Genomic DNA, 26,419 nt, shown 5'->3' with positions numbered 1-26,419 from the left:
AGTTTGTAAGCAGTTCAGGGAAACTGACTAATAAAGAGGGCAACAAGAGGAAACTAGCCAAGGGAGAAGCAATGTGCCCGCTTTAACATGGAGCTTGCAGAAAAGCTCAAATCAAGAGACAACAATCATATTTGAATTCAGAAGATGAGAATATTCATGTAAAACAAAGAACTTGTCAATAAGTATGTCTGAAAACACAAAGGGTCAAATTAAAAGGTTTAAGGTCTCACCAGATGTCTGCTCGAATATAATGAGACCGAAAATAATTGGTCACAAGTGGATTTGAGAAGAGGAATAACAAGCAACTACCCTTTTGGGTCAACAAATTCGTGATACTATATCACGTTAACGAATTCACAAAGTTTATAACCAAATCACGGAAATTAACTAGTAGAGAAGACAATCAGAACAAACTAGTTCAAGGAGAGAGCAAATTGCTTTAGACCTGGAGTTGCTGAAGATCTCACAGCATGATGGAATAATTATAGTGGAATTAAGAAGAGGTGACTGTTCTTTATAAAATAAAGAGCTTGTCAACAAGCACTTTTGAAATCACGAAAGGTTTACCAACGATCTTTGAAGAATATATTATCATTGAAGAGACAATAGTTTAGGGAAACATGTTCATTCTGAAGGCTATAAATAAAGCAGCTCTTAGTATAGGAGTTTGGTGGCAAGAATTCAGAGAGTCAAAGTATTGCTTTTATACATAATGAGTAAAGAAGGACCGTAGTCACTGCAGGTTATCAGAAAACATGAGGGAGCAAGCTCAAAACTGAAAGTGATTCACAACCTTGACATAGAAGAGGGAAAATAATGGCACATTACCTTGCAAAGGAAGTCATTCAAGATCTTAATTCAACAAAAGTATTTTGATCAAGGGAGTGCGAGAAAATGGAATTCATAGGAATCTAAGTAAGCATTGCTGATGAATCTTCTTGGTTAACTACGACGGTGATACTCCGTTGTTTAACTCTTTATGGAGGATGGTAACTGAGTTATGGGAAACTTTGGTCACAAGCTACTTTCACCTTACGATTACATCAGATGACCATATGTGGCGATTACAACTCTCTGGTACTCTTGGTTCGTCATAACGCTCATCCTCGTAACACGTTGTTACTTTCTCGTAACGAAGATTCTTTCTTATTGCGTCATTTTTCTTTTCGTCGCTCGGGAAAGCGATAAATGCCCATACTGTACTTCTAAGTTCGAGTTCATATTGTGTTCTAGAAGGAGCGCATAACTAAGTATTCTAAGTTCTTGGAAATTTCGATTTCCCCACTCTAGCAACATGATTCAATGACTAACTCAAAAGAGATATCATTTCACCAACTCAAAAAAAAAACATCATTTTAACAATTGGTACTAGACTCATATACTTTATACTTTCATATTCCATTACCCTTTTTTTTTTTAGGAAAGTTGTTCCTTTTATTCATACATTCACAGTCTTTAGCCAAGAAAAGACATATTAACTCTTTCTTTAAGCACGTTACCCAATCAAGAAACATCAACTCTTTCTTTAAACTCAATATTTTCATATGTTCACTCAAATTAACTGCATGAGCTATTTCTCCATTTCACACTTTTAAATATCTTGACTTTCTTTTGAAAAAAGAACAAGTTACCTTTTTCCTCGTTGAGCGCAATGGGAGGGAAGTGCTAAGAGTATTTTCATCGATTAGACAGTCTACTGGAACAAGTCTAGACCAAAGATTTTCAAAGAAGACTCTCGGTTCAGAGCGAGAAAGATGCTCTGATACCACTCTGTCACGACCGCATTTTCTAAGGATAGAAAACACGGTTGATCGCGACTAGGGGAGGATTAAAGAAGCGGGGAAGAAAGGGGAAAACACAAATCGACCATAGCTCGAAACAAATGGGAATAACTCGAAATAAAATCAGAGTTTTGAACAAAATACACTTGAGTCTTTTAAGATGCACAACGGAAGCAAATGAACGCGGTTCCATGTATGAAGACATGAACCTCCGAGAGTCAAAATCTGACTGAATTAAGTATCTTGTCTCAATAGCACTTCCTCCACTACTTCGCTGCTCAACCTGCACATTTAGAAATATATGCAGGGCTGAGTACAAAAAGTACTCAGTGAACACATTGCCGAAAATTACACATATACATTTGAAAATATTGTCGAGCCATCATCACAGTAACACTCGGGGATTTATTGAAAAGGCCCGAGCTTACTAAAAATATCACATTGGGTTGCAACCCCCCTTTTCCTGTACTTTAGCCATATCTGATCACATTGTGCCGCTGAGATGGTGTTCTCATACGGTCACCTTCCCTGCCCAACACGTCAGAGGTATCCTTGTGCCTGGAAGATGGCCACCTTCCACGGTCACCTTCTCTGCCGTTCACGGCCAGAGGTTCCAAGTAGGGACACCACCCTACCCGGACTAAAAATCGAATCGATTCACATATTTCATCATTCATAATTCACTTGGCCGTAGCCAACAGATAGGCATCATAACAAAACATTTGTGGCAAGACAACATCATTAAAATCACGAACATGTGTTCGTGTTTTCATAAAATACGATTTGTATTTTAGTATAAGAAAGCTCACCTGGATCATTTAGTTCCTTTAACTTGAATCATTCGTTCCGACTTTACTTGCGGACGTACCCTTTTGAAAATATCACAATATAATAATACACTAATTAGACTCAAGGACAAAACTACCTAAATTAGAATGCATGCACCCTCATTAAAGTCTTTTATCTCGCTTCTCGATTTTTGCGTATTTTATTTATTTATTTTTTTATTATTCAGCGGCCGCCCAAGGCGTCGCTTGAGACGCCGGTCGGCCGCTTACGCCCATAATTCCTCCGTTGGCTCCTCGTATTTCCCTCCACGATATCGAAATAAAATCCTCAAAATAATTTAAAAGTGCATAATTAAATTATCGCAACCATTTCCCCTCGAACTATATTTATTTCGGACTTAGGATAAAATTATTTATCCTTCGAAATATTCCGGGATTAATTAAATAATTTTGTCACGATTAAATATCGGCCCAAAGATTTATTTAAAAGCCCAAGACTTAATTATTTACCTCACCTCTTACTTCTCATTTAATTTAAAAGCCCCAATTAAAATAAAAGGCCCCAAACTTAAATAAAACCTCCATTTTCAAAAGAATTTGTGAGGCCCAAACAAAAGCCTAACAACAACAAAAGACAAAAGCCTCATTCTTAACACCATCTTATCTCCATCTCTTTCTCCCTCTCTCTCACTACCGATTTCATCTTCTTCCCCATTCTTCTCTCCCCTTTTTTTTGAAATCCGTCGCCCTCTCTTCTTCTTCCGTCTGAGTCACCGGCCGCCTCCGTTGCTGCTGGAGTCGCCGGTGCTGCTGCCCCGGGAAGGTGCCGCTGCTGTTGGAGTCACCGGGGGGGTGGGGCTGCTGTCGCGCTGCGCTGCTGCTGCCACGGGGGAGGAAAGTTACTGCTGTGCGCCGCCGGAGGAGCTGCTGCTCGCGGCCAGCCGTCGCTGTCAGCAGCGTCCAGCCACCGCTGCCGTCAATCCACAGAACCGTCGCCATCGCTGTCGGCTTCTCCGCCGGTTCGCGCAGTTGTCCGAACTCGCCCCGAACAGCTCTGAAACGACACCGCACAGCCACGAAACCAACCCGAAATTCTTGATTTTAAACTTGCAGATAAGTTCTTACTTGTTTTGGTGAAGTTAAAGTTCGTTTCTTTTAATTGAGTTTCCCGAGTTACTAGTTTGATTTAGTTACCGTTGCCGTACATTGCGTTGGTTACATGATATGCAACGAATGTGACTGAAATTGAGGAAACAAGGGATCATATACCTTGAACGGATTTTGAGCAAATTCTGAGCGAATGAACGGTAGTTTCCCCTTGTCGAGTTGGGTTCTCGGTTTCTTGAATTAAGGTTGAGAGGAAAAACCTTGTCTTCTTCATTGCAGAGATAGAGAGAACGGTTTTTGGAAAAGAAATAATATAGAGGGAAGGGTGGGAGATATTTAGGGAGTAGAGAGAGAGATTTGCATAAAAGTACATATACATATAAATATAAGATGGCAAGTGGCGTGTACATATGCATAAAAAAAATGGCAAGTGGCTAAGCTTATTAATTACGCATATCTTTTTAAGATATTGTATTAATGACACATATCTTTTTAAGATGTTGTATTAATGACGCATATCTTTTTACGATTTTGTATTAATGACGCATATCTTTTTAATATCTTTACGAGATCTCAATGATCCAATTTGTTTTGTAATGTTGGACATTTGTGAAACGGGCACTACAACTTTTCTTCCAATTTATTCTTTGATAGTCATTGGAAATAATTGCTAAACATAAAAAAAAAACAACATTTATAGGATGTCTTGTCTAAATTTTCTTAGACTCGTCATCATATACCTTAAAATCTTAGGTGGCACTTTGAAATGTCACAACATTAGTAGCAACGTGCTTTTATTTGATCTTGTAAAATCCCCTTATAAAATTTTGGGTTGTTACACCTACACCCTGTAACTGTTTTTGGCTTATTGTGAGATCTAGTACCGATCTCATTTATGAATTTTCATCCCTTGTTGCAGGTGCGCTCAGGAGCAGGTATTGGGTGGCTGATTTCTGGACAATAGCAGGTCTGAATGGAGGTGGTACGGGCTGCTCATTGATGGAGTGAAAGGTTGGCTGGAATTTGCTTCTTTAGCTCAAGCAATTTCTCCATTTTTCAAAAGGTATTGTCTACCCTTTCCCCCTTTGGTGAGAGCTGCCAACTCCCTTCCTCTTATGCACATTTTCATCTAATTAGTCTGCATCCTGAGTAGGACCGAGAGGCTGGCTCCACGTGGTTCATCCCCTAATCTCCCAGTCCGTCGGACCCCTCTTGATCTGGGCCGAGACCGCTCGCGCTGAGGGTCGAGGAAGTTCTCTAGGAACTCTCGGTTGTGGTAGTTCACTTTGAACTCTCCTTTGTTCTTTTCTCTTTTCTTTGTTTCAACACATGTATTATTAACTAGTTGTCAGATCTCGTTTCATGTATTATCATCGTCGAAGATTGTAATTTATTAGTGTGAAATTCTGGAAATTGTATTTGTACTCTTTTTTAAGAAATAAAAATACTCATGCATTCTTTAATAAAATTCTAGTATTTTATTTTATGATTCTCGAGAATCTAAGTCTCGGCTATTACAATAATATAAATTCTACAAAAATGTAGGTGAAAAAAATAAATAAAATAAAATGTAGGGTAAATTGTAATAATAAAAATTTATGGGGGGTATTTTGTAAATTTTCGTCCAAAAGTTAGTGTAGTTTAAGAAATTATATTGTGGCATTTTCAAGTGACATTACACATTATGTTTCATGGCACCTTTGGAGTGTAATAAAGAAGGATTTATCATCACACTTTGCTTGTTATCACACTTTTTTTCCTCACATGTGCAATAAGTGCCATTACACCTAAAGTGTCAAGATAATAGTTTTGTAGTTGCATTTATACGTGTCACGTGAATTTTCTAGTAGTGAATGTTGCAATTCTCTTCCAGTCAGATAAGGAAATGAAATACTATTCATGATTTTTTGCAGCTGTAAGCTATAACTTCTGATATGCACGACTTATACACTTGAAGGCTGAATGACCAGTTCACATTACAGGCAATAACCAATCTCAACCTAACAAAATATGACATTAATGATATCGTGGACCTTAAACTATTCACTGGAAAGAAAATGGCCACTATATTTCAATTTGAAATTTCAAACAATATACAAAATTCATTGTAACTGCAAAATTTATAGGATCATACCGCACGCTTTCGCTTTGATCGCTTACTTCTCCTAGGTCCTGAAGGAACTGTTTTTGCACTACTAGATGCATATGCCTCTTCAAGAACTTCCTTATCCTGATATAGTAACCAATTGGTATTCTGTAAGTTAATTCACCATTCAAAAGAAAACATGGATAGATGGATAAGTCATAACATGATGTAGAAATGGATGCTATCTCTAATGGTATACATTGATCTGAATACTCTATATAACATGAAGCTCCTACTGTAAAAGCCTATTAGCTTTTCGCAAAAATACAAATAAAACTGTCATATAAAAAAGAGAAGGTTAATGTTTAAATGAAAGATGAGAGAGGGTAAAAATATACAACTTAGGCTGAAAGAGTGGTGTTTGAAAACTAAAGGTATACTACTTCATTATTTAACAATGATAAAGAAGCAAATTCCTTTATTAAAGAAGTAATATTGCAGAGGTGGTGCAATTTGAATAGTTCTTTACATTCGCTTTAAAAGAAAAAAAAAGGTGAGACATAGTATATACTCCCTTCATCCCAACTTAAGAGTCCTAATTAGTTAGGGCACGAGTTTTAAGAAATATAAAGAAAAGTGGGTTAAATAGGTTAGTGGAATATGGATCCCACTTATATATATTACTTTTATAATAAAATGTGAGTGGAATAAGTTGGTGGAATGTGGGGCCTACTTACCATTTATGGTAAAAGTGAAATATGCCTCTTAAGTTGGGACGGAGGGAAATGGCAAAACAAGACTCTTAAGTTGGGACGGAAGGAGTATATTAGGTGTATATTCAAGAATGATGTGCAAGAAGGGGAACAAAGCATCTTAGATGCATCCTTCTCCAGAGCAACTGTTAGATGTTCATGGAACATAAAACCGGAAGACAGATTGCTTTTCCAATCCAAAAATCAAGTTATAAGTTTGGATTTGATTGAACACATTTTGGCACTATAAGACAACTCGGAAATAAATTTAGTAGTCTTTCTCGTGTGAATAGTGGGCCAAAATGTACCTTCGGTTCAGTATCCTCATTGTCAGATTCATCTTCAGAGTCACGATCAGCTGGATCTGATGCCAAGACATCATCTGCAGGCAGAGCACTAGGCTTTTGCTTCTTCTCTGCCTCTTTAAGCTGCTTGAATCTGTTTTAGAAACTATTAGTTATAATCTGAAGGACATTGAAAAGGCAAACAATAGAAACTACTGAATCAGAACCCCACCTTTCGCCCGTTCGTTCCTGCTGAGCACCTGACCGTTTTGCACGTCCTGCACTGATTATCCCACTGGCATTCTCACCCACAACAGGCTTCGCTCCTCCCAATTTCCGTAGCCATACTTGTTGTGCTGTGCTAAGCACATTATTTGTGAACCTAAGTAATAGACATGTTAGAGTGTTAGTGGTTAGCTTTAAGTTCTACAGTAGCATAAAATGTCACTCATACAGTTTTCATATAAATTACTCATAACAATTGCTTTGTATCAAACTTAGAGCATAATCCTCGCTGATGATATCACAGGTAGCCTATATTATTTTGTTAGTCTCATTCTCTATATTACCTGCATCCTCGAAATTGCCATTTTAGCTACTCATTCTACAATTTATCAAGCATGCAATATTAAAAAATTATGTGGATGTATAAGAATTTTTATTGCCTAGGGTGCTTATACGATTAAGGATAGATCTTAGCACGCATTAATAACACATGACAGTCAAACTTGTAATATTAGGTATACACTTCAGAAGATATGCATCCCATGAAATATAACTAAAAGATGATGAAAATTACCAGTATATTGACAATCCAGATGGAACAGATAACAAAAAGTAGCCAATCATGAGGGGAAGAAACTTTAATACAAGAAGTGTGTTCTTTTGATTTGGATCATCTGTCTAGCAGAGGAGAGGATTAAGATATCAGTGCAATGTAGTAATACATATGATGCTGAAAAGATAAAGAGGGGAAGAGAGAGAGAGAGAGAGCTATGTGGAAACTTACTTGAGGAGGCTTCATTATTTCCATGGAGACGTACTGTGATGCAACAAGAAGAACAGGTAAAACAAGGTAAGCTGCAGTGTCTTGCCAACCAAGTGGTGGATGTCCGTCCTGCAAAATGCCCAATGGAGAATACATATTAACCACTATATTCCACTGGTAGAAAGAATTGCACGAAAATAGACGATGACAATGAGACCAACTAAACCTTCATTCCGTTATGCATGTTTCATCTAGGTTCATGTACACCTATCATGATTGATGAAGATACACGTATTGAAATATAGCATTAACTTTTGCAATTTTTCTCCAAGTTTTGTTATTGCTAAATTTCAATTACCACAAATGGAAACAGCCAGGAAATTCCTGCTCCGCTTTGCCGAGCAGCTATTGTTGTGGGTCCTCCCAAAGAAGGAATCCAAAAGAACCCTTCACTCAGCAATCCCTGTTTAGCATTAAAGTAACACGAGGAAAAAGAGAACAGTCATCATTACAGACCAAGTGACGGTAAATATGTCAATGCTATCAATCAGTTTATTGTTCACCTCATTTGCTACATTTGAAAGAGCTTGATATAAACCTATCCAGACTGGTATTGTAGCCAAGGTTGGCAAACATCCTGGTGATAATAATTTGAAAGGGGAAAAACACCAGTCTATTAGAAACTATCTTGAGTATCCCACCCAAATCATAAAAGTGATGATGAGATTCACAACCAGAATGGAGCTAGTTTTTGGTGAAGACTTAGTGAAAAGTTAAAATGGTAAAGAATTGTACTCCCACCGTCCCAAGGTAGTTGAGTCATTTCTTTTTTGTACTCGTTTTGAAAAATGATAGAGTAATATTCTCTCTCCACTTTAACTACTTCCTCTGTCCTCAAAGAGTATGAACAATGGGTTCGGCACGGGTTTTAATAAATAAGGGAAAAAGTAAGAGAAAGGGTAGTGGAAATAATGTTAGTGGAGAGTGGGATCCAAAATTTAAGATGTTATTGATAATTGTATAAGTTGTAAATAAAATGATGGGTAAGGGTAGTATGTTGTTTGAATTTTCCAAAATTAGAGAGCTCATACTTTTCAGGGGCGGACGAAAAAAGAAATAGTTCATATTCTTTGGGGACGGATGGGATATTTATTATCATTTTTTTTCAAAACGAGTACAAACAAGAAACGACTCAACTACCTTGGGCCGAGGGAAGTGATTTAACATTTTAGTAACACTTCTTTGCAACACAAATAAATTACTTCATTTACCAAGAGTATGGATGGAATGCCACAAGTACAAAAAATATATGTCATGACTTCAAAATACATTATCTATCTAGGATTGCAGAAAACTACAGCACAACAAGAGATGACAAGATAATCTGCCATGTGGAAACGGCTGGATACAGTAGGACTAAAACACCTTTCAAATTATACTTCCAAAAATACCTAAATAACCACACAGTTGAGGGGAAAACGACTAGTGTTACAGGATCAATAAGAAAAAATAAATTGATTGACTTGGGACATTAAGAATGCCCATGAATAGGAGGGAGGGAACTGTGTATTCCCAAAATGCTCCTTGTTAATAGATGCATTTCTTTTCGACATTTAAGAATAGTGTGTTAAGTGAATGGTGAATAAAGTAAGAGAGATGAAGCGAGAATAAAGTAAGTGAAAGGATTACATTTTGTCAAAAATAGAAATGCCTCAATTATGTTGTAACTTCCCAAAATAAAAAAAATGACTCAATTAACATGGAACGGAGGGAGTATATAGTTGTATATATCTATCAATTATACAGCATCAAGAAAATAAAAGGTTAAAATAGAAGGAAAACTTAAGCTGATAGATAGATAAAAACTATACCTGCTAGAGGACTGACCCCTGCTTGTTTGTATAGACGAGAAGTTTCGAGTTTTATTCTTTCCTGAAAATTTGACCACATTAGATTTTAGTTCACCAGGGCAAGGTGGCAAGTGGCAAGAATCCATATTACTCCCTCCATCCCATCTCAAGTGATTTCCTGCTTTTTGGCACGTGTATGGCCGGTTTGAGGTGTTGGAGCGCATTGGGCCAGTCGCGTATCGGTTGCGCTTGCCGGAAGGGAGTAGGATTCACAACGTCTTCCATGTGAGCCTCCTTCGCGCGTTTGTGACAGGCGGCTACTCTGGGGCTGCAATGGAGTTGCCATCGGAGTTCTTTGGAGACAGGCCGGTGGTTTATCTGGTGCGGGTGTTGGATAGGCGAGTTTTGTGGCACGATGATAGACCAGTGGAACATGTTTTGGTACGTTGGTCCGATGGAACTGAGTCGCCAACGTGGGAACCAATTGAACTGGTGCAGCGCAAATTTCCAAATATGCTCCTTGAGGACAAGGAGGTCGCTATGGAGGGGGGATTTGATACGGACCCCGTGCAAGAGCCACAACGGCCAGGGATAGAGATAGTACGTGAGGCCGCGACATCGATGGAGAAGGACATGCAGCCATCGATCGCGACGATCAAAGGAAGGAGAAACCGACGCCCGCCAGAGTTGTTCGGAGATTACGTTCCAAAGTAGTTTTAGAAGTATTACTTTCCTTTTATTTATTTCTTATTTTTGGATATTAGTTATTTTTATTATTTAATTACATTAAAGAGTCAAGCGTAATTATAAGCTCCGTTTCGGGTTTTCTTTGTTGGTTCTTTTCCGAGATGAACTAGGATTATGTTCATAAACTTTATCATCAATGAAAATTACGCTATTCTGCCCACAAAAAGAACGAACATATTTCTAACCCTAGTTTGCCGCTGCCCGACGAAGAACATCCGCGCACAGCCTAAACTAGAACCGCCGCCGATCCTGTTGCAGGACGCGCGGAGAGACTTTGATCGCCGAGCAAGCCAGCCGCCGATCGCCGTTAAGGACCAAGACCTTAACAGAAGGCGAGTTCCGAAGAAAGGGGGGAGGAAATCAGGATCCTCGCCATGGAAGAAGAGGAATAAGGGATTCAATTTCTCTCACAACTAATTTTTGTGAAGTAGAAACGACAGTACGGATATTTTAGGAGGGCAAGTGTTTATCCGTTGTTTGATTCTTTTCAATTTTTTATTTTGCTCTTGTTTTGGCTAAATGCATATTTCAATTTTTTATTTTGCTCTAGTTTTGGCTAAATGCGTATTTCAATTTTTTATTTTGTTCTAATTTTATCTACTTATAATTGTAAATCTTATAAATTTAAGATGTGTTCACATAACATGTTTAAATATAGAAATTCATTTACACCAACTTAAGCTTATTTCTCCAGTTCTATCTAGGGCTGGAGGAAAATTACCGAAATGCCGAAATACCGGCCTTATCGTACAGAAAAAATATCGAAAATACCGAATTTTCTGTATACCGTGATTTTCGGTACGGTATGATACCTTACCGAAAGATTCTGGTAAGGTAACGGTATAGATTTTCAAATACCGCTGTATACCGAAAACTAAGGTATATACCGCAAAAATATAAACATAATTATATATAAAATATATTTAATACTTCATCCGTCCTATAAAAATATGTGCACCCATTTTCGTCCGTTCCACAAAAATATGTGCATTCCATTTTTAGAAAGTTATATCAATTTAATACTGCAGATCGCACTATCCACTAACTCTACTTTAACTACCATTCTCCTCCTCTCTCTTACTTTACCTTACCATTCTTCCTCTCTCTTACTTTACCAATTTTGTTTTAGTTCTCATGCCATCTCATCCGCCCATATTTTTATAGGACGGAGGGAGTATATTTTTAAATTATAAAATCTATTATGAAATATAAATATAATTATGAATAAATTATATTTAATTTATTTTTAAAATTATAGTAAAATATAAATAAAATTCTAAAAACTCAAATCTTATATTTTAATTGATGTTGAAAGTCAGGTATACCGCAAAAGTAAGGTATGCCGAACTTCGGTACGGTATCGGTATGGAAATTCGTCATACCAACAATAAGGTATACCAGAGTTCGGTATACCGAAAACTTTGTTAAGGTAAAGGTATGACTTTTTCGCATACCGTATTTACAGTAAGGTATACGGTATGATGGTTTCGGTAAGGTATACCGTTTCTACCCACCCATAGTTCTATCACGTTAACAATAATTCACTAATTCTATTCAAAATCAAACCCAACCCCAAAAGAATATTCTATATTCATATACTTTTTTACTTTTTCATTCTTACATACATATTTATTTATAGGGACATTGACACCTAATATCATAGAACTTTTAGAAAGTTAAGTTTTTCCCACGAACTTTGAAATTAGCAAATAATATCACGAACTTTACCCCGAGTTTGTTATTTCTCGCCAATGAAAAAATTCCGGAAAATAATATCATGATATGAATTTTTTCCGTAATTTCTCGACTACAACTTCGAGAGTTTCAAGTTTTTTAATCTTTGAGAATAGTTTTTCTTGAAACACACCCTCAAAATTTGTTCTTCAATCTATTAATGTAGCCATAATTTTTTCATTGTTGGGAAATAACAAATTCAGGGTAAAGTTCGTGATGTTATTTACCAATTTCAAAGTTGGTGGAAAAACCCAACTTTTTGAAAGTTCATGATATTAGGTGTCAATATCCCTTATTTATATTACGCATTAACTCCACAACACTTAGATTAATAATTTTGCAAACATAATTATATATATTAAATATATTATGCATTCAATAAAAAAATACGCTAACTTGGAAATTAAAAGACATCAAACATACTATAACAGCATCGAAACATATATTAAAATACGTTTAAAGACATCACAATTACATAAAACATAGGACATTATCTAAACATATATTAAAATACGATTAAAGACATCACAATTACATAAACATAGGACAACACAGAAAAAACCGCTAAAATTCAAGACATATTTGAGAAATTTTCCCACAAATGATCAACTAATGCATTTTGAAGTTCTAGATGTGCATTTTTATTACTTATTGTGGCATGCCGAGTCAAGTATTCTTGAAATCGAACATCTTCGTTTGTCGTCATCTCAACTTATGGTTGTGGCGCGTGTCTAGCAACTTCGATTGGAAAACGCAGGTCTCGCTCATCTTCAACTATCATGTACTGATTTCCTGTACGAATACGAACCGTGAAAGCGTGGCCTAACGATCCTTTAGACCTTCAGAATTTGAAGCTATAGGTGTCAGAAAAGTTACCACAGGGATAACTGGCTTGTGGCAGCCAAGCGTTCATCGCGACGTTGCTTTTTGATCCTTCGATGTTGGCTCTTCCTATCATTGTGAAGCAGAATTCACCAAGTGTTGGATTGTTCACCCACCAATAGGGAACGTGAGCTGGGTTCAGACCGTCGTGAGACAGGTTAGTTTTACCCTACTGATGACAGTGTCGCAATAGTAATTCAACCTAGTACGGGAGGAACCGTTGATTCGCACAATTGGTCATCGCGTTTGGTTGAAAAGCCAGTGGTGCGAAGCTACCGTGCGTTGGATTATGACTGAACTCCTCTAAGTCAGAATCCCGGCTAGAAGCGACGCGTGGGCCCGCCGTCCGCTTGCCAACCCGCAGTAGGGGCCTTTAGGCCCCAAGGGCACATGTCGTAGGTTAAGCCCTCGCTGCGGAATAGCCGCATTGGCCGCCTTGAAGTATAATTTCCATCGAGCGGCGGGTAGAATCCTTTGCAGACGACTTAAATACGCGACGTGATATTGTAAGCGGCAGAGTGGCCTTGCTGCCACGATCCGCTGAGATTCAACCCTTTGTCACTTCGATTCGTCCCTCCCCCATTTCTTTTTTATAAAACTTATTTAGCTACGAGGTTTCTTACTAAGCATTGGTGCTTGTATGAAGTTGAAAAAAAAATCATGAACACATGGCAGGTGGTGCATTGCCCCGATATCTGTTCCCCGTCCCGCTGCCTAGCGCACTCGTTGGTTGGCCAAGGACTCTCCACGTTCTCCATCCTTCCCATTTAAAAAGTGATTGACTATGTTAATGAGGATAAAGAAGACAGATGACAGAAATTTATTTCTTTCTATATTCTCGTTTCACTTTTCTCATTACACAAGCATTTTTTTTACAGTAACATGTTTTTTCCTATATTTTATTTTTTTATTATTATATATTTTATTTTTTTAATAAATAACACTTACTTTTGGTTAATAATAACTAATAGTAACTAATATTGTTTTGCTATTATTGTAAAGTAAGTTTATCGAAAGTAAGTTTATCGTAGGTTTTTAAGCTCATATTGGTGGGCACGAAATAATGAGAGCATTTTGATATATTGGGAAGACGAAGTGCAGGGGCGGGGTCCGGGAGACATGTTGTCATACCGCCGCCCCCCGGGGTGGGTTCGGGAGACATGTTGTCATACCGCCACCCCCCACTCGTTTGTACCATGTTGGGTGGGAAACGTGTCCAGCGGGGCATGCTTGGTGTCGTTTGTTTGTGCTCCACTGTCGGAGATGCCATGCATCATCGGCTGCGAGGTGGAGGCATACTTTCTTAGGCATAGCGTACGTGGTGGCGTGTGAGTAGTATTTGGCGTGTATGAGCATGTTGGATCCCTACTTGGGCAGCGACGACATCTCCTCCACGCCTCTTCAATTGTCGGGACGAGCGTTTGCTCGTCCGATTCTGGTTTTCCTGTGCTGACTACCTATCGAGATGGCATTGAGTCGGCTATAATCGTTCTTTTCCCGTCTTGTTCTGCCGCTCCACCTGGGGCGGCGGCATTGGGTGGGCCAAATCGCACACGTTGTGTGTCGCACCGCGTTCGCCCAAATGCACGTTCTACATATTTTCTACATGCCTCTCGCCTCACAACAAAATATTTGTCTTTGCCGGTACGAGACTCTTGAAATATTTGCAAAATAGTAGACCATTTTGGGTATATTCCATCAGCCGGGTAATAACCAATATTATATTCTTTGCCTGGAATAACATAATGAGTAGGAGGAGCAATACCTTGAGTGAGATTATAGGAAAGATGTGAGGAATCTAACAAGTTGATGTCGTTGTTGCTGCCGGGAAATCCAAAGCAAGCATGCCATATCCAAAGATCATAATCTATCACTCCGACCTAAATATGAACCACCCCACCATGTAGGTCAATTTTTCCATTTCCAGTGCATACAATCTAAACTACCTAACATCCCTGGAAATCCACGTTGCTCACCATACATAAAAGTCTAGCAATATCATTAGTTGTCGGACTTCTCAAATACTGAGTTGAAAAAATTTCTATTATTCCACGAAAAAAACGTTTAAGACTTTTGATCGCACTACTCTCACTTATTTTCACATACTCATCAGTTGCATCAACTGGTACACCGTATCCCAATATATGAATAACAGTTGTTACCTTTTGAAGAGATGATAGTCCAAGCCTTCTGGTTCCATCTGATCGTTGCATGAAGCAGTCATCGTGTTCCTTAACTGCGTCCACAATGCGAAGGAACAATGGACGAGACATCCAGAATCTCCTACAAAACATGGTTCCATTATACAATGGATTATCTACAAAATCATAACGTACAATCTAGCGTGAGCACCCTCTCGATCACGGTTGATGAAACTATGCCCTGGAACTGAACCGCGATATATTTTTGGAATTTGATGGTCACGAAGGAATTGAATCAACATGTTGTTGTTGTCGATTCTACGCTGCATATCTTGCATATATTGGTTGTAAATGTATATTATATGAGAATTTTCACCATCTTCATCAGAAGACGAAGAACAATTGGAAATAAAACTGGGATTCATTGTGAATGATAGATAAAGTTGAGTGATTGATTAATATGATAAATGATCAAACCATTCCTTCAATTTATAATGATTTTACAAAAGCATAATCATTTTATGCAAGAAACCACAACACCACAATTATCTCATCTCAATTGTCATCTTTATCTTTTCCTTACAAAATGTTAGTTCGTAAAGAAAGTTATACATAGAATGAAGACAAACTTTTGTGTATCACGATCAAGACAACGATTCTGGTAGTGCATGGATTATGGATTCAATGAATCTAGAGATCTGACATGGCCAGAGCGTACGCAAAGATCTATACAGACTCGTATTCAAGCCATTGAGAAAACAACAAAACAGTTCCATGGATGTATCCGAGCTGAAGGAAGAAATCAAAGCAGTGCTTCAAATGCAAACATAGTGAGTTTTAATCGTGTTTTAATGTTTCATTTTCTCTTTGTACATGCGATTAATTTATTATAATTATCTGTATGTAACACCCCGACTTTTTCTACTCTTTTTATTGTGTTCTTGAAAGGACCGTCGTTTGTACACTTGAAAATTTTTTCGACCTTGTTTCTTTTGTCGAGAGAATAATTTTACAATTTGGCTTTGGGCTATTAATTTTAAGAGTGTTGGGTCATCCAAATTTTCTTATTCTTTAACCAACTTAGCCAAACTCTACAATTTACATGTTGGGCCCAATTTCATCAAAGAACTTTAAGTTTCCAAGCCAATTCATTTTAGTTGGAAACCACACTTTGAAGCCCAAGTTTTTTTCTTCTTCTTTCGTTCTTTCTTCTTCTTTCTTCCCATGACCGATGGTTTTCTTCATCCCCCCATGATCGACGGTTTTCTTCCACTCCCCACTTCCTCATCATTACCTACACCCTCCCCAAGCCCTCTAGCACCACTCACTACTTTCATTTGGCAAAAAAAAAAAAAGAGAGAAGAGTGAGGCAGCGGCGATGAGGAAGAGAAATGGCGACGTTAGAAGCGTGAGGGCTCCGGTTCAATCGAACGCAGCAACGTCAGTTCAGCGGCAACGATCCAGCAGTGGCGACGAACAGTGGCCCCCTTGCTGAGTTTTGAAAACTGAAACGAAAGAACATATTTTTTGAAGGAGAACTTATCTTTCGGGGCGGTTCGGAGTTGGTTCGGGGCTGTTCGGAGATGTTTCAGGGGCTGCCGTGTCGTTTCGAGGTTGAATCGGTGAGGAACGATGGCTGTCCGAACAGCAAACAGACAATGCAGTGGCTAATTGCGAATGACGGCGACGCTGCGAGACCTTCGACTGCACAGCAGCGACGACGCAGCAGCGCCGAGCGTCTGTGGTGGACACGGGTGACGAATCGGAGTCAGCAGCGGCGACGTCGGCGGCGAACAGGCTGACCAACGGGCAGTAGCCGACGACGACCGATCTGGACCGTGAGTTGCAGAGTTTACAGTGATGGAACAAAACGAATTGATAGAGAGATGAGTGATGGTGGTCGAAAGAGGAAAGGGAGCGACGGCGGAGCAGCAACGTTCGTACAGCAGCGTCTCCCGGCTCTGTGCAGCAGCCAACAACAGCAACAACGTGCAGCAACGGGCCGAACAGCGATGGCACCGCTCGTCTGCTCGACGAATTCCGAACAGTAAGTTCCGACACGTTTTTGACCGACCAAATGAACTCCGATTTGACCAATTCTTTTTCCTGAGTAACTTCATGATGTCTTCTATGTTGTGTGTAAATTTCAACCCTTTTGGATTAAAGATGAATTTTTGGTGAATTTTTGAAGTTAACTGCGCAACTCTGCCGAAAATGTTTTCTCGACCAGTAGGTTACGTGGTTGTTTTGACTGACCTAAAAGGGGTATTTGGACATGAAATTTTAACTGGAAGTCCTTTGATGAGTCTTCTGTATTGTGGTAAAGTTTTAGCCCCAACGGAAGTCGGATGATTTTTAAATGATTTTTATAAAATCATTGCGCAGTGCTGCCAGTTTTCAAATGAAATTATATATGTGATGAAGTGATAGGATATGCAAAGATGTATGTTATGATGTGATTTATGTGATTGGAAAATATGTTGATATATGTGCTATGTAAATTTTTAAAGGTGAAACATCGCAAGTGAATCGTGATCGCAAGGGAAAGAAATTGTTTTCGGTTTAAGCACTCGAGGTGGGCTTTTCTACCCTACTATTTTGTGGGTTATCTTTAATACGGACTCTGTTCCGGAAATGTTTATGGAGATGAACTGTTTGTCTTGCCAACTGTTTTGTTTTGAAACCTATCTGAAGTGGTTTACCACATATGTTTAATCGAATTCGGGTCTGTTGGGCTGCGAACCCTCAGGCTAATTCGGGTCTGTTGGGCTGCGAACCCTCAGGCTAATTCGGGTCTGTTGGGCTGCGAACCCTCAGGCTAGTGTACACGAGATCGGGAGCCATCTGAGAGCAAGTTGGCCGGTCTAGTTGACCTGGGGTGTGGCCACGCCCCTTGTCACCCGTTGGATCAGATAGTGTATGATGGTGGGAATAAGGGTGGCAATATCTGAAAATGACTGCGCAGTCGAATTTATGAAATATGTTTTAGTGTACTTGGGTTATTTTCTTTACACTTAAAACCCCAAGGTCACACTGTTATGGCATGACAAACTATGATTTTGGCGTGTGTCCACTGAGTGCAATAAGTACTCAGCCCTGCATATTGTTTTTCTTAATGTGCAGATTGAGCGGTGACGAGCGCGGTGGGTGTTGAGCATAAAAGTGAAGAATGTCTGTCTAGAATATGTTGTGTCTTCATACATAGCATTATTCTACTCTCGAAATGCTTCCGCTAAATATTGTTTCTTTTGAGTTGTTGATTGTTGAGATACTCTGATTTTATTCGAGCTATTCCCATTTGTATTCAGGCTATGGTTGAGTTGTGTTGATTTCCCCTTTCTTCCCCGCTTCTTTAACCCTCCCCTAGTCGCGATCAACCGTATTTTCTATCCTTAGAAAATGCGGGCGTGACAGAGTGGTATCAGAGCAATTTTTCTTTCCGCTCTGGACCCGAGAGTCTTTTTCAGTCTTAGTCTAGACTTATTTCGCTAGACTAAAATAATAATGATAATGATAATTATGCATTGAAGGCTCAACATCCCGACTCGTCACACTCAACCGAGAAAAAGGTAAGATGTTTTATGAGAAAGTTTTGAAGAAAGGAAGACGAGAAAATTTTTGAGAAAGAAAGATGAGAATTTGTTCGAGAAAGAAAGATGATGAAGTTGTGAAGAGGAACGATGGATTGTTTGTTTTACATGAAAGATGAAAGTGGATGTTCAAGTATGTTTTGAGTTTTGAGTCAAAACTTTTACTTAAAGTTGAAAGTGAGATGTGAAAATTTTGAGGGAAGTGTGAGAGTTGAAGAAAATTTATTTCAAAAGTTTTGAATGTCAATGTGAAGTGTGAAAGTGTTTTGCTTAAGGATGTGAAAATGTTGTGTGCCATAATTGTTATCTTGAGGTAGAAATTTCGTTAAATGTGATATTTGTTGATGTATGAGATGATGAAGTATGTTGCGAACATAGAGTGCCTATGTTGTAGGCTAGATTGAATACGCGCGAACATTAGTTTTAAGTTGAGATAATCTATCACTTTCCCGAGTGACGAATACGAATGAGAATCTGAAAGTTGGGGTGAACCCCTAATTTGTCAAGGCACGACGAGACAAGGAGATCGAGAGTGCGAATGGAGGCCGGTGGACCATGAAACTTTTTCTTGGAATTGCGTGAAACTTTGGAGCAAGCTAGGTGCGAACCATTCGAAGGACGTAAGCAAATTTCGGGACGAAATTTTTGTTAAGGTGGGTAGATTGTAACACCCCGACTTTTTCTACTCTTTTTATTGTGTTCTTGAAAGGACCGTCGTTTGTACACTTGAAAATTTTTTCGACCTTGTTTCTTTTGTCGAGAGAATAATTTTACAATTTGGCTTTGGGCTATTAATTTTAAGAGTGTTGGGTCATCCAAATTTTCTTATTCTTTAACCAACTTAGCCAAACTCTACAATTTACATGTTGGGCCCAATTTCATCAAAGAACTTTAAGTTTCCAAGCCAATTCATTTTAGTTGGAAACCACACTTTGAAGCCCAAGTTTTTTTCTTCTTCTTTCGTTCTTTCTTCTTCTTTCTTCCCATGACCGATGGTTTTCTTCATCCCCCCATGATCGACGGTTTTCTTCCACTCCCCACTTCCTCATCATTACCTACACCCTCCCCAAGCCCTCTAGCACCACTCACTACTTTCATTTGGCAAAAAAAAAAAAAGAGAGAAGAGTGAGGCAGCGGCGATGAGGAAGAGAAATGGCGACGTTAGAAGCGTGAGGGCTCCGGTTCAATCGAACGCAGCAACGTCAGTTCAGCGGCAACGATCCAGCAGTGGCGACGAACAGTGGCCCCCTTGCTGAGTTTTGAAAACTGAAACGAAAGAACATATTTTTTGAAGGAGAACTTATCTTTCGGGGCGGTTCGGAGTTGGTTCGGGGCTGTTCGGAGATGTTTCAGGGGCTGCCGTGTCGTTTCGAGGTTGAATCGGTGAGGAACGATGGCTGTCCGAACAGCAAACAGACAATGCAGTGGCTAATTGCGAATGACGGCGACGCTGCGAGACCTTCGACTGCACAGCAGCGACGACGCAGCAGCGCCGAGCGTCTGTGGTGGACACGGGTGACGAATCGGAGTCAGCAGCGGCGACGTCGGCGGCGAACAGGCTGACCAACGGGCAGTAGCCGACGACGACCGATCTGGACCGTGAGTTGCAGAGTTTACAGTGATGGAACAAAACGAATTGATAGAGAGATGAGTGATGGTGGTCGAAAGAGGAAAGGGAGCGACGGCGGAGCAGCAACGTTCGTACAGCACGTCTCCCGGCTCTGTGCAGCAGCCAAAAACAGCAACAACGTGCAGCAACGGGCCGAACAGCGATGGCACCGCTCGTCTGCTCGACGAATTCCGAACAGTAAGTTCCGACACGTTTTTGACCGACCAAATGAACTCCGATTTGACCAATTCTTTTTCCTGAGTAACTTCATGATGTCTTCTATGTTGTGTGTAAATTTCAACCCTTTTGGATTAAAGATGAATTTTTGGTGAATTTTTGAAGTTAACTGCGCAACTCTGCCGAAAATGTTTTCTCGACCAGTAGGTTACGTGGTTGTTTTGACTGACCTAAAAGGGGTATTTGGACATGAAATTTTAACTGGAAGTCCTTTGATGAGTCTTCTGTATTGTGGTAAAGTTTTAGCCCCAACGGAAGTCGGATGATTTTTAAATGATTTTTATAAAATCATTGCGCAGTGCTGCCAGTTTTCAAATGAAATTATATATGTGATGAAGTGATAGGATATGCAAAGATGTATGTTATGATGTGATTTATGTGATTGGAAAATATGTTGATATATGTGCTATGTAAATTTTTAAAGGTGAAACATCGCAAGTGAATCGTGATCGCAAGGGAAAGAAATTGTTTTCGGTTTAAGCACTCGAGGTGGGCTTTTCTACCCTACTATTTTGTGGGTTATCTTTAATACGGACTCTGTTCCGGAAATGTTTATGGAGATGAACTGTTTGTCTTGCCAACTGTTTTGTTTTGAAACCTATCTGAAGTGGTTTACCACATATGTTTAATCGAATTCGGGTCTGTTGGGCTGCGAACCCTCAGGCTAATTCGGGTCTGTTGGGCTGCGAACCCTCAGGCTAATTCGGGTCTGTTGGGCTGCGAACCCTCAGGCTAGTGTACACGAGATCGGGAGCCATCTGAGAGCAAGTTGGCCGGTCTAGTTGACCTGGGGTGTGGCCACGCCCCTTGTCACCCGTTGGATCAGATAGTGTATGATGGTGGGAATAAGGGTGGCAATATCTGAAAATGACTGCGCAGTCGAATTTATGAAATATGTTTTAGTGTACTTGGGTTATTTTCTTTACACTTAAAACCCCAAGGTCACACTGTTATGGCATGACAAACTATGATTTTGGCGTGTGTCCACTGAGTGCAATAAGTACTCAGCCCTGCATATTGTTTTTCTTAATGTGCAGATTGAGCGGTGACGAGCGCGGTGGGTGTTGAGCATAAAAGTGAAGAATGTCTGTCTAGAATATGTTGTGTCTTCATACATAGCATTATTCTACTCTCGAAATGCTTCCGCTAAATATTGTTTCTTTTGAGTTGTTGATTGTTGAGATACTCTGATTTTATTCGAGCTATTCCCATTTGTATTCAGGCTATGGTTGAGTTGTGTTGATTTCCCCTTTCTTCCCCGCTTCTTTAACCCTCCCCTAGTCGCGATCAACCGTATTTTCTATCCTTAGAAAATGCGGGCGTGGATCAGAAAGTCAATATTTTGATTCAGAAAATGAGAGCTCTAAACAACAAGCATCACATGGAATGCAATATTTTGATTCAGAAAGTCAGGCTCATACTTCGCATGGATCACAAAATTTGTCTTCGTTTCCTATGAGTTGTGATGATGGCAAGGAACAAATCCTTGGTGGTTCTTCTTCATCAAGGCCCATCAGAGTGAAGAAGGCTAAAGTGAAGAAAAAGAAGTCTGATAGCTCGGAATCACTTATTGTTGCTCTAGAAAAACAAAATGAGCGATATAAAGCGGGCATGAAACAAGCAAATGATAATTTGGGTGTGTTTTTTAAACAACAAAAGAAAAACTATGATCTCAAAACTACGAATGATGAAAATAAAACCATGGCTATGGGCTTGAGCTCTATAATCGATCTTGATAGTCATGCTTATTTTCAAGCTGAGAGAAGATGGATTTTGCATTTTAACAAAAAAGAGCTCAACAAGAAGAACAACCAAATGACTATACGCAACTAGAACATATCCTTCGTACTTCAATAATTTAAGAGAATCTGGTTTTGGTTTACCGAATTATTAGATTGTGCTTGTTGTTTGTCTTCATTTTAGTTTTATGTCATTGTAACACAATTTCCATTTGTAGGACCACTTAGCGTTACGTTATGCAGTACTACTTTTTATTGCTAAATATTATACTACTCCCTCCGTCCAAGAAATGTTGTCCACATTTGCAATTTTGGTCCTCCCGTGAAATATTGTCCACTTTACTTTTTTTTTCTTTTCATTTTTTATAAATGGAGTCAATTTCTTCTATCTCATTACATGCACATTCTATTATAAAACTAATACTCTCTCCGTCCCACTTCCAGTAATTTTGACTGCTTTTTGGCACGTGTTTGGGGAAAATGATAATAAATAGTTTAGATGGAGATAAAGTAAAGTAAGTAAGAGAATAATGTAGATACAACTCTCTTCTATATCATTCACTTTCTTACTTTATTTTCTCTCCACTTTAACTATTTATCATCATCTTCGAAAAACAATGGTAAAAAAGAAATCAATTAGTTGAGCTGGGACGGAGGGAGATATAAATGTGAAATCCACATTCCACAAACTTTTCTTCACATTTCTTAAAATCTGTGTCGGAATCAAATGCGTACAATATTTCGTGGACGGAAGGAGTATTACTTAATTTATTGTCTTATAATATTAAATATCATAATACATATAATATCACAAATCATACAAAATAAATAATTACTACTAATAATTTATATAAAATAAAATAAAAACTATCTATCTCCTAAATGAAACACTCCCTCCGTCCACTTTAGAAGTCTCATTTGAGTTCGGCAAGGATTTTGAGAAATATAAAGGAAAGTTGGTGAAAAAAGATAGTGAAATGTAGGTCCTATTTTTATATATTAGTTTTGTAATAAAATGTGAGTGGAAAAAGATTAGTGAAATGTGACTGTGTGCGTAAATATGTAAGGCAAGCTGGTTCTGGAGCATGTGAAAAGTGGAAGATTACTATAAATGGCTAAACAGAATAACAGAAGATATTTGGTGGGTTTAGGACTGCCACTGTCAGGTCTGCAGGATCTCTGGAAAAGTAAAGGATAAAAAACAAAAAACAACTAAAAGTAATAGATGGTCCCAAAAGCAGAAAGATACATTGTCTTCATCACTAAGTAACACAGAATCTCAGCAACTTCACGAACACCATTAAAGATTCACAGAAATTATGCAACAACTTAAACTGAGATTAAATACTAAATCAGACGATTAAACGGCTAATCTTAACTTACGTTAACCAACAAGGCATAGAAGATTACGTAACTCCTTCCTTCAATATTCTGACCTAATATTGCCCCACAGCATAGTCGCTGGCATCGCACATCACCTCCAAGGGGTAAGTCCAGTTGGGGGCGCGTATAATAGGAGAGCTTATCAGTCTATCTTTCAGCAGTTGGAACGCGGCCTTGCAGTCATCGGAGAATTCAAACTCCACCTCATTCTGGAGTAAACTCGTCACGGGCTGGGCTATCTTTGCAATATCTTTGATAAACCTTCTATAAAATCCAGCGTGGCCCAAAAAGGCTCTGATCTCCTTCTGATTGGTGGGATACGGGAGTTTTGCAATGACCGCTACCTTCGCCTGGTCGACCTCTATTCCCCTGCTCGACACCACATGCCCTAGGACGATTCCCTCAGTAACCATAAAATGGCACTTCTCAATGTTTACGACCAAGTGGATGGCCTCGTGTCTATTATGTTGCTAAGCTACGCATTAGTCTAATGGCCGGCTATTCATTGATAACATACCATGTTTTCTGTCTACCTAATTCAGTAAAATATGGTGAGTATCCTTTGTACTCCATCCGTCCTATTAAAACTGAAACATTTCATTTTGAAGAGAGGGGTTTTGCACGTGTATCGTAGGCACGTGTCCCTACTTCAACAAGATTTATAGTTTCCCACTTTTGCAACAAATATTACTAAGTATAAGCGGCAAGAGAGGGGTCGAACCACAGAGACTAGGGACCTACTTGAGATCGATTCTATGACACGGGGTTGGTGTTAGCCATCACGCCTTAAGCACTTGAACATGGACCTAAACACTAGAGTGGGAAACTTGAACTTTAAAGCATGAGAACAGAGATTGAGAGCTTAAGCTAAACTAAGGGAGCATGGAAGAGAGTTTTGAAAGCTTCAAGAGAAAATAATGAGATGGAGACAGAGACTTGACATAAAAATTCCTAAACTAAGGGCAACTTGAAACAAACATTTGCTTGAAATCATTTCAGAAACAAGAGTAATGGATTTACAGCTTAAAACAAAATCGAGACTGAAAGGTTGTAGGGAGAAAATAAGCAAGCTTCGGAAAACAATTTACTTCCTAAACTAGAGCAAATCATACGCAACAACTAGATCTCAACATCTAAGCCACCAATTGCGAAAAACATCCAAGAAACATGAGTAAATAACACCATCAACATGAAAATAAACCAAAGCTTCATAAAACTGGAAATAAGTGGAGATCCAACGTCGGAGTCGTCAATTCCTCTGCCGAAACCATTAAATCTAATTAGAAAGAGAGGTGTGAAGGAGCTTTTAAGACGGAGGCGTCAATTCCACCGTTGAAACGGCCAACACACTGTAAATCTACACTAAAGTCTTGAAAACATGAAATAAAATATAAATCTGACGTCGGAGTTGACAATTCCTCCATCGAAACTACAGAGCTAAGCTGAGGAAGTAGTAACTAAACTAAAATAAGCTAAGACAAGGTGGCGTTAAGAGCTTATTAGAGCTTTCTATCAAAACTACGGTAGCGTTAAGCGCCCCTCTTCATCGTGGAAAGCTTCTATTTAAAGGGCGGCTTCAACTTCAACCCTAAGGCAACTTCTCGTCCAATTTGACATTTTACCCTTGCAGTAATTGAGGATGATTTAGAAGATATGCCTTCGTGTGGTGAGATCCTCTTGATCAACTCAGTCATCTCATGTGGTGAACTTCACTTGATCAACTCAGTCATGTGGTGAACTCCACTTGATCAACACTGTCATCTCATGTGGTGAACTCCACTTGATCAACTTGCTGGTTGGGCGGCTCCATTGCTTGTCTCCTACTGATCAATTTGTCTTCAGATTTGGCCATTTTTCGCTCCTTTCCCGAATTGGTCAAGTTGTTCCTGCATTCTACCGCTTCAACACTTTTTAGAACCTGCACACTTAAATCCACCACTTTTTCGCACATTATCACCCCGGTTAGTGTAATAAACCCCTATAAAATCATGCTTGTAACGAGGGCTATCAAACTACTCACACTAAAACCATGCTTGTCCTCAAGTATGAAAGAAAAATAAGAAAAATGGCAAGTTACATGCATGGGTCCCTGACCGACTCCTAAAAAAAACTAAACTGACTCAACAGACATTAACAAAAACAGACACACATAAGCAACACTTAAGCAATTATTTACATCTCCATGTTTGATATTGGCTCAACTTCTGGCAATATTCCCCACAAGCTTAAGGTCACTCCAAATATTTTGCAGTCTCAAATTCCTCTCTCATCTTTTGTTCACTCCGATCAGCCTATCAGTTCATCAAGATAGCCCCTACTCTAACCAACTGTTGGATTCACTCTGTCACTCATTTCTCACCAGAGATGTTAGGACCATTCACTCATTCATTTTGCCATACCACTGATGCTTGAGTTCCATAGGCACAGACTAGTTCCTTAAGGTCTTTCTTAGGGTTGTAATGGGGCCAGGGGTTATGATGTAAATAGGTAAGGATCCTATGAGTCCTAAGTTTATAAAAATCTTGAAACAACGAAGGACATGTGAACTCGGGAATAAAATTGGAGTAGCCTGCCTATTACATCTTCAAAAAGATGCCGCACATATTGACAATATCCTTTGGCCATTTGGCCTTATTCATCTAACCTTTCCCACATGGTCAGGTTACATTATTTCCTGCCCTGTCTAAACTGATTTTTTTTGTCAGGTTACACTTTCTCCTG

The 26,419-nt window shown here is 39.1% G+C and overlaps 1 protein-coding gene, 2 long non-coding RNA genes and 1 pseudogene across 3 annotated transcripts; 1 reads left to right on the top strand and 3 right to left on the bottom strand.

Annotated features, from left to right (window-relative positions):
- Positions 1 to 1,999: 1,999 nt before the first annotated feature.
- LOC121791021 lies at positions 2,000 to 3,976 on the bottom strand. The gene is made up of 3 exons (XR_006048456.1): positions 3,839 to 3,976; positions 2,591 to 2,650; positions 2,000 to 2,064 (listed from the first exon to the last, which is right to left on the bottom strand). It is a non-coding gene; the product is annotated as an uncharacterized LOC121791021 (long non-coding RNA).
- LOC121791013 lies at positions 3,005 to 5,144 on the top strand. The gene is made up of 2 exons (XR_006048454.1): positions 3,005 to 4,739; positions 4,830 to 5,144. It is a non-coding gene; the product is annotated as an uncharacterized LOC121791013 (long non-coding RNA).
- Positions 5,145 to 5,603: 459 nt separating this feature from the next.
- On the bottom strand, positions 5,604 to 14,310 carry LOC121775595 (inner membrane protein ALBINO3, chloroplastic-like). The gene is made up of 10 exons (XM_042172702.1): positions 14,299 to 14,310; positions 10,855 to 10,898; positions 9,658 to 9,734; positions 8,350 to 8,423; positions 8,145 to 8,249; positions 7,808 to 7,915; positions 7,598 to 7,701; positions 7,031 to 7,180; positions 6,823 to 6,952; positions 5,604 to 5,906 (listed from the first exon to the last, which is right to left on the bottom strand). Exons 1-10 carry the CDS (start codon positions 14,308 to 14,310, stop codon positions 5,805 to 5,807), a joined length of 906 nt encoding a protein of 301 aa, XP_042028636.1. The 3' UTR covers positions 5,604 to 5,804.
- Positions 14,311 to 14,456: 146 nt separating this feature from the next.
- LOC121775588 lies at positions 14,457 to 15,565 on the bottom strand (annotated as a pseudogene).
- Between the last annotated feature and the right edge of the window lie 10,854 nt (positions 15,566 to 26,419).

Source organism: Salvia splendens, chromosome 2, assembly GCF_004379255.2.
Source record: "Salvia splendens isolate huo1 chromosome 2, SspV2, whole genome shotgun sequence".
In the NCBI taxonomy this organism is placed as follows: domain Eukaryota; kingdom Viridiplantae; phylum Streptophyta; class Magnoliopsida; order Lamiales; family Lamiaceae; genus Salvia; species Salvia splendens.
This window is presented reverse-complemented; position numbering and strand designations above follow the sequence as displayed.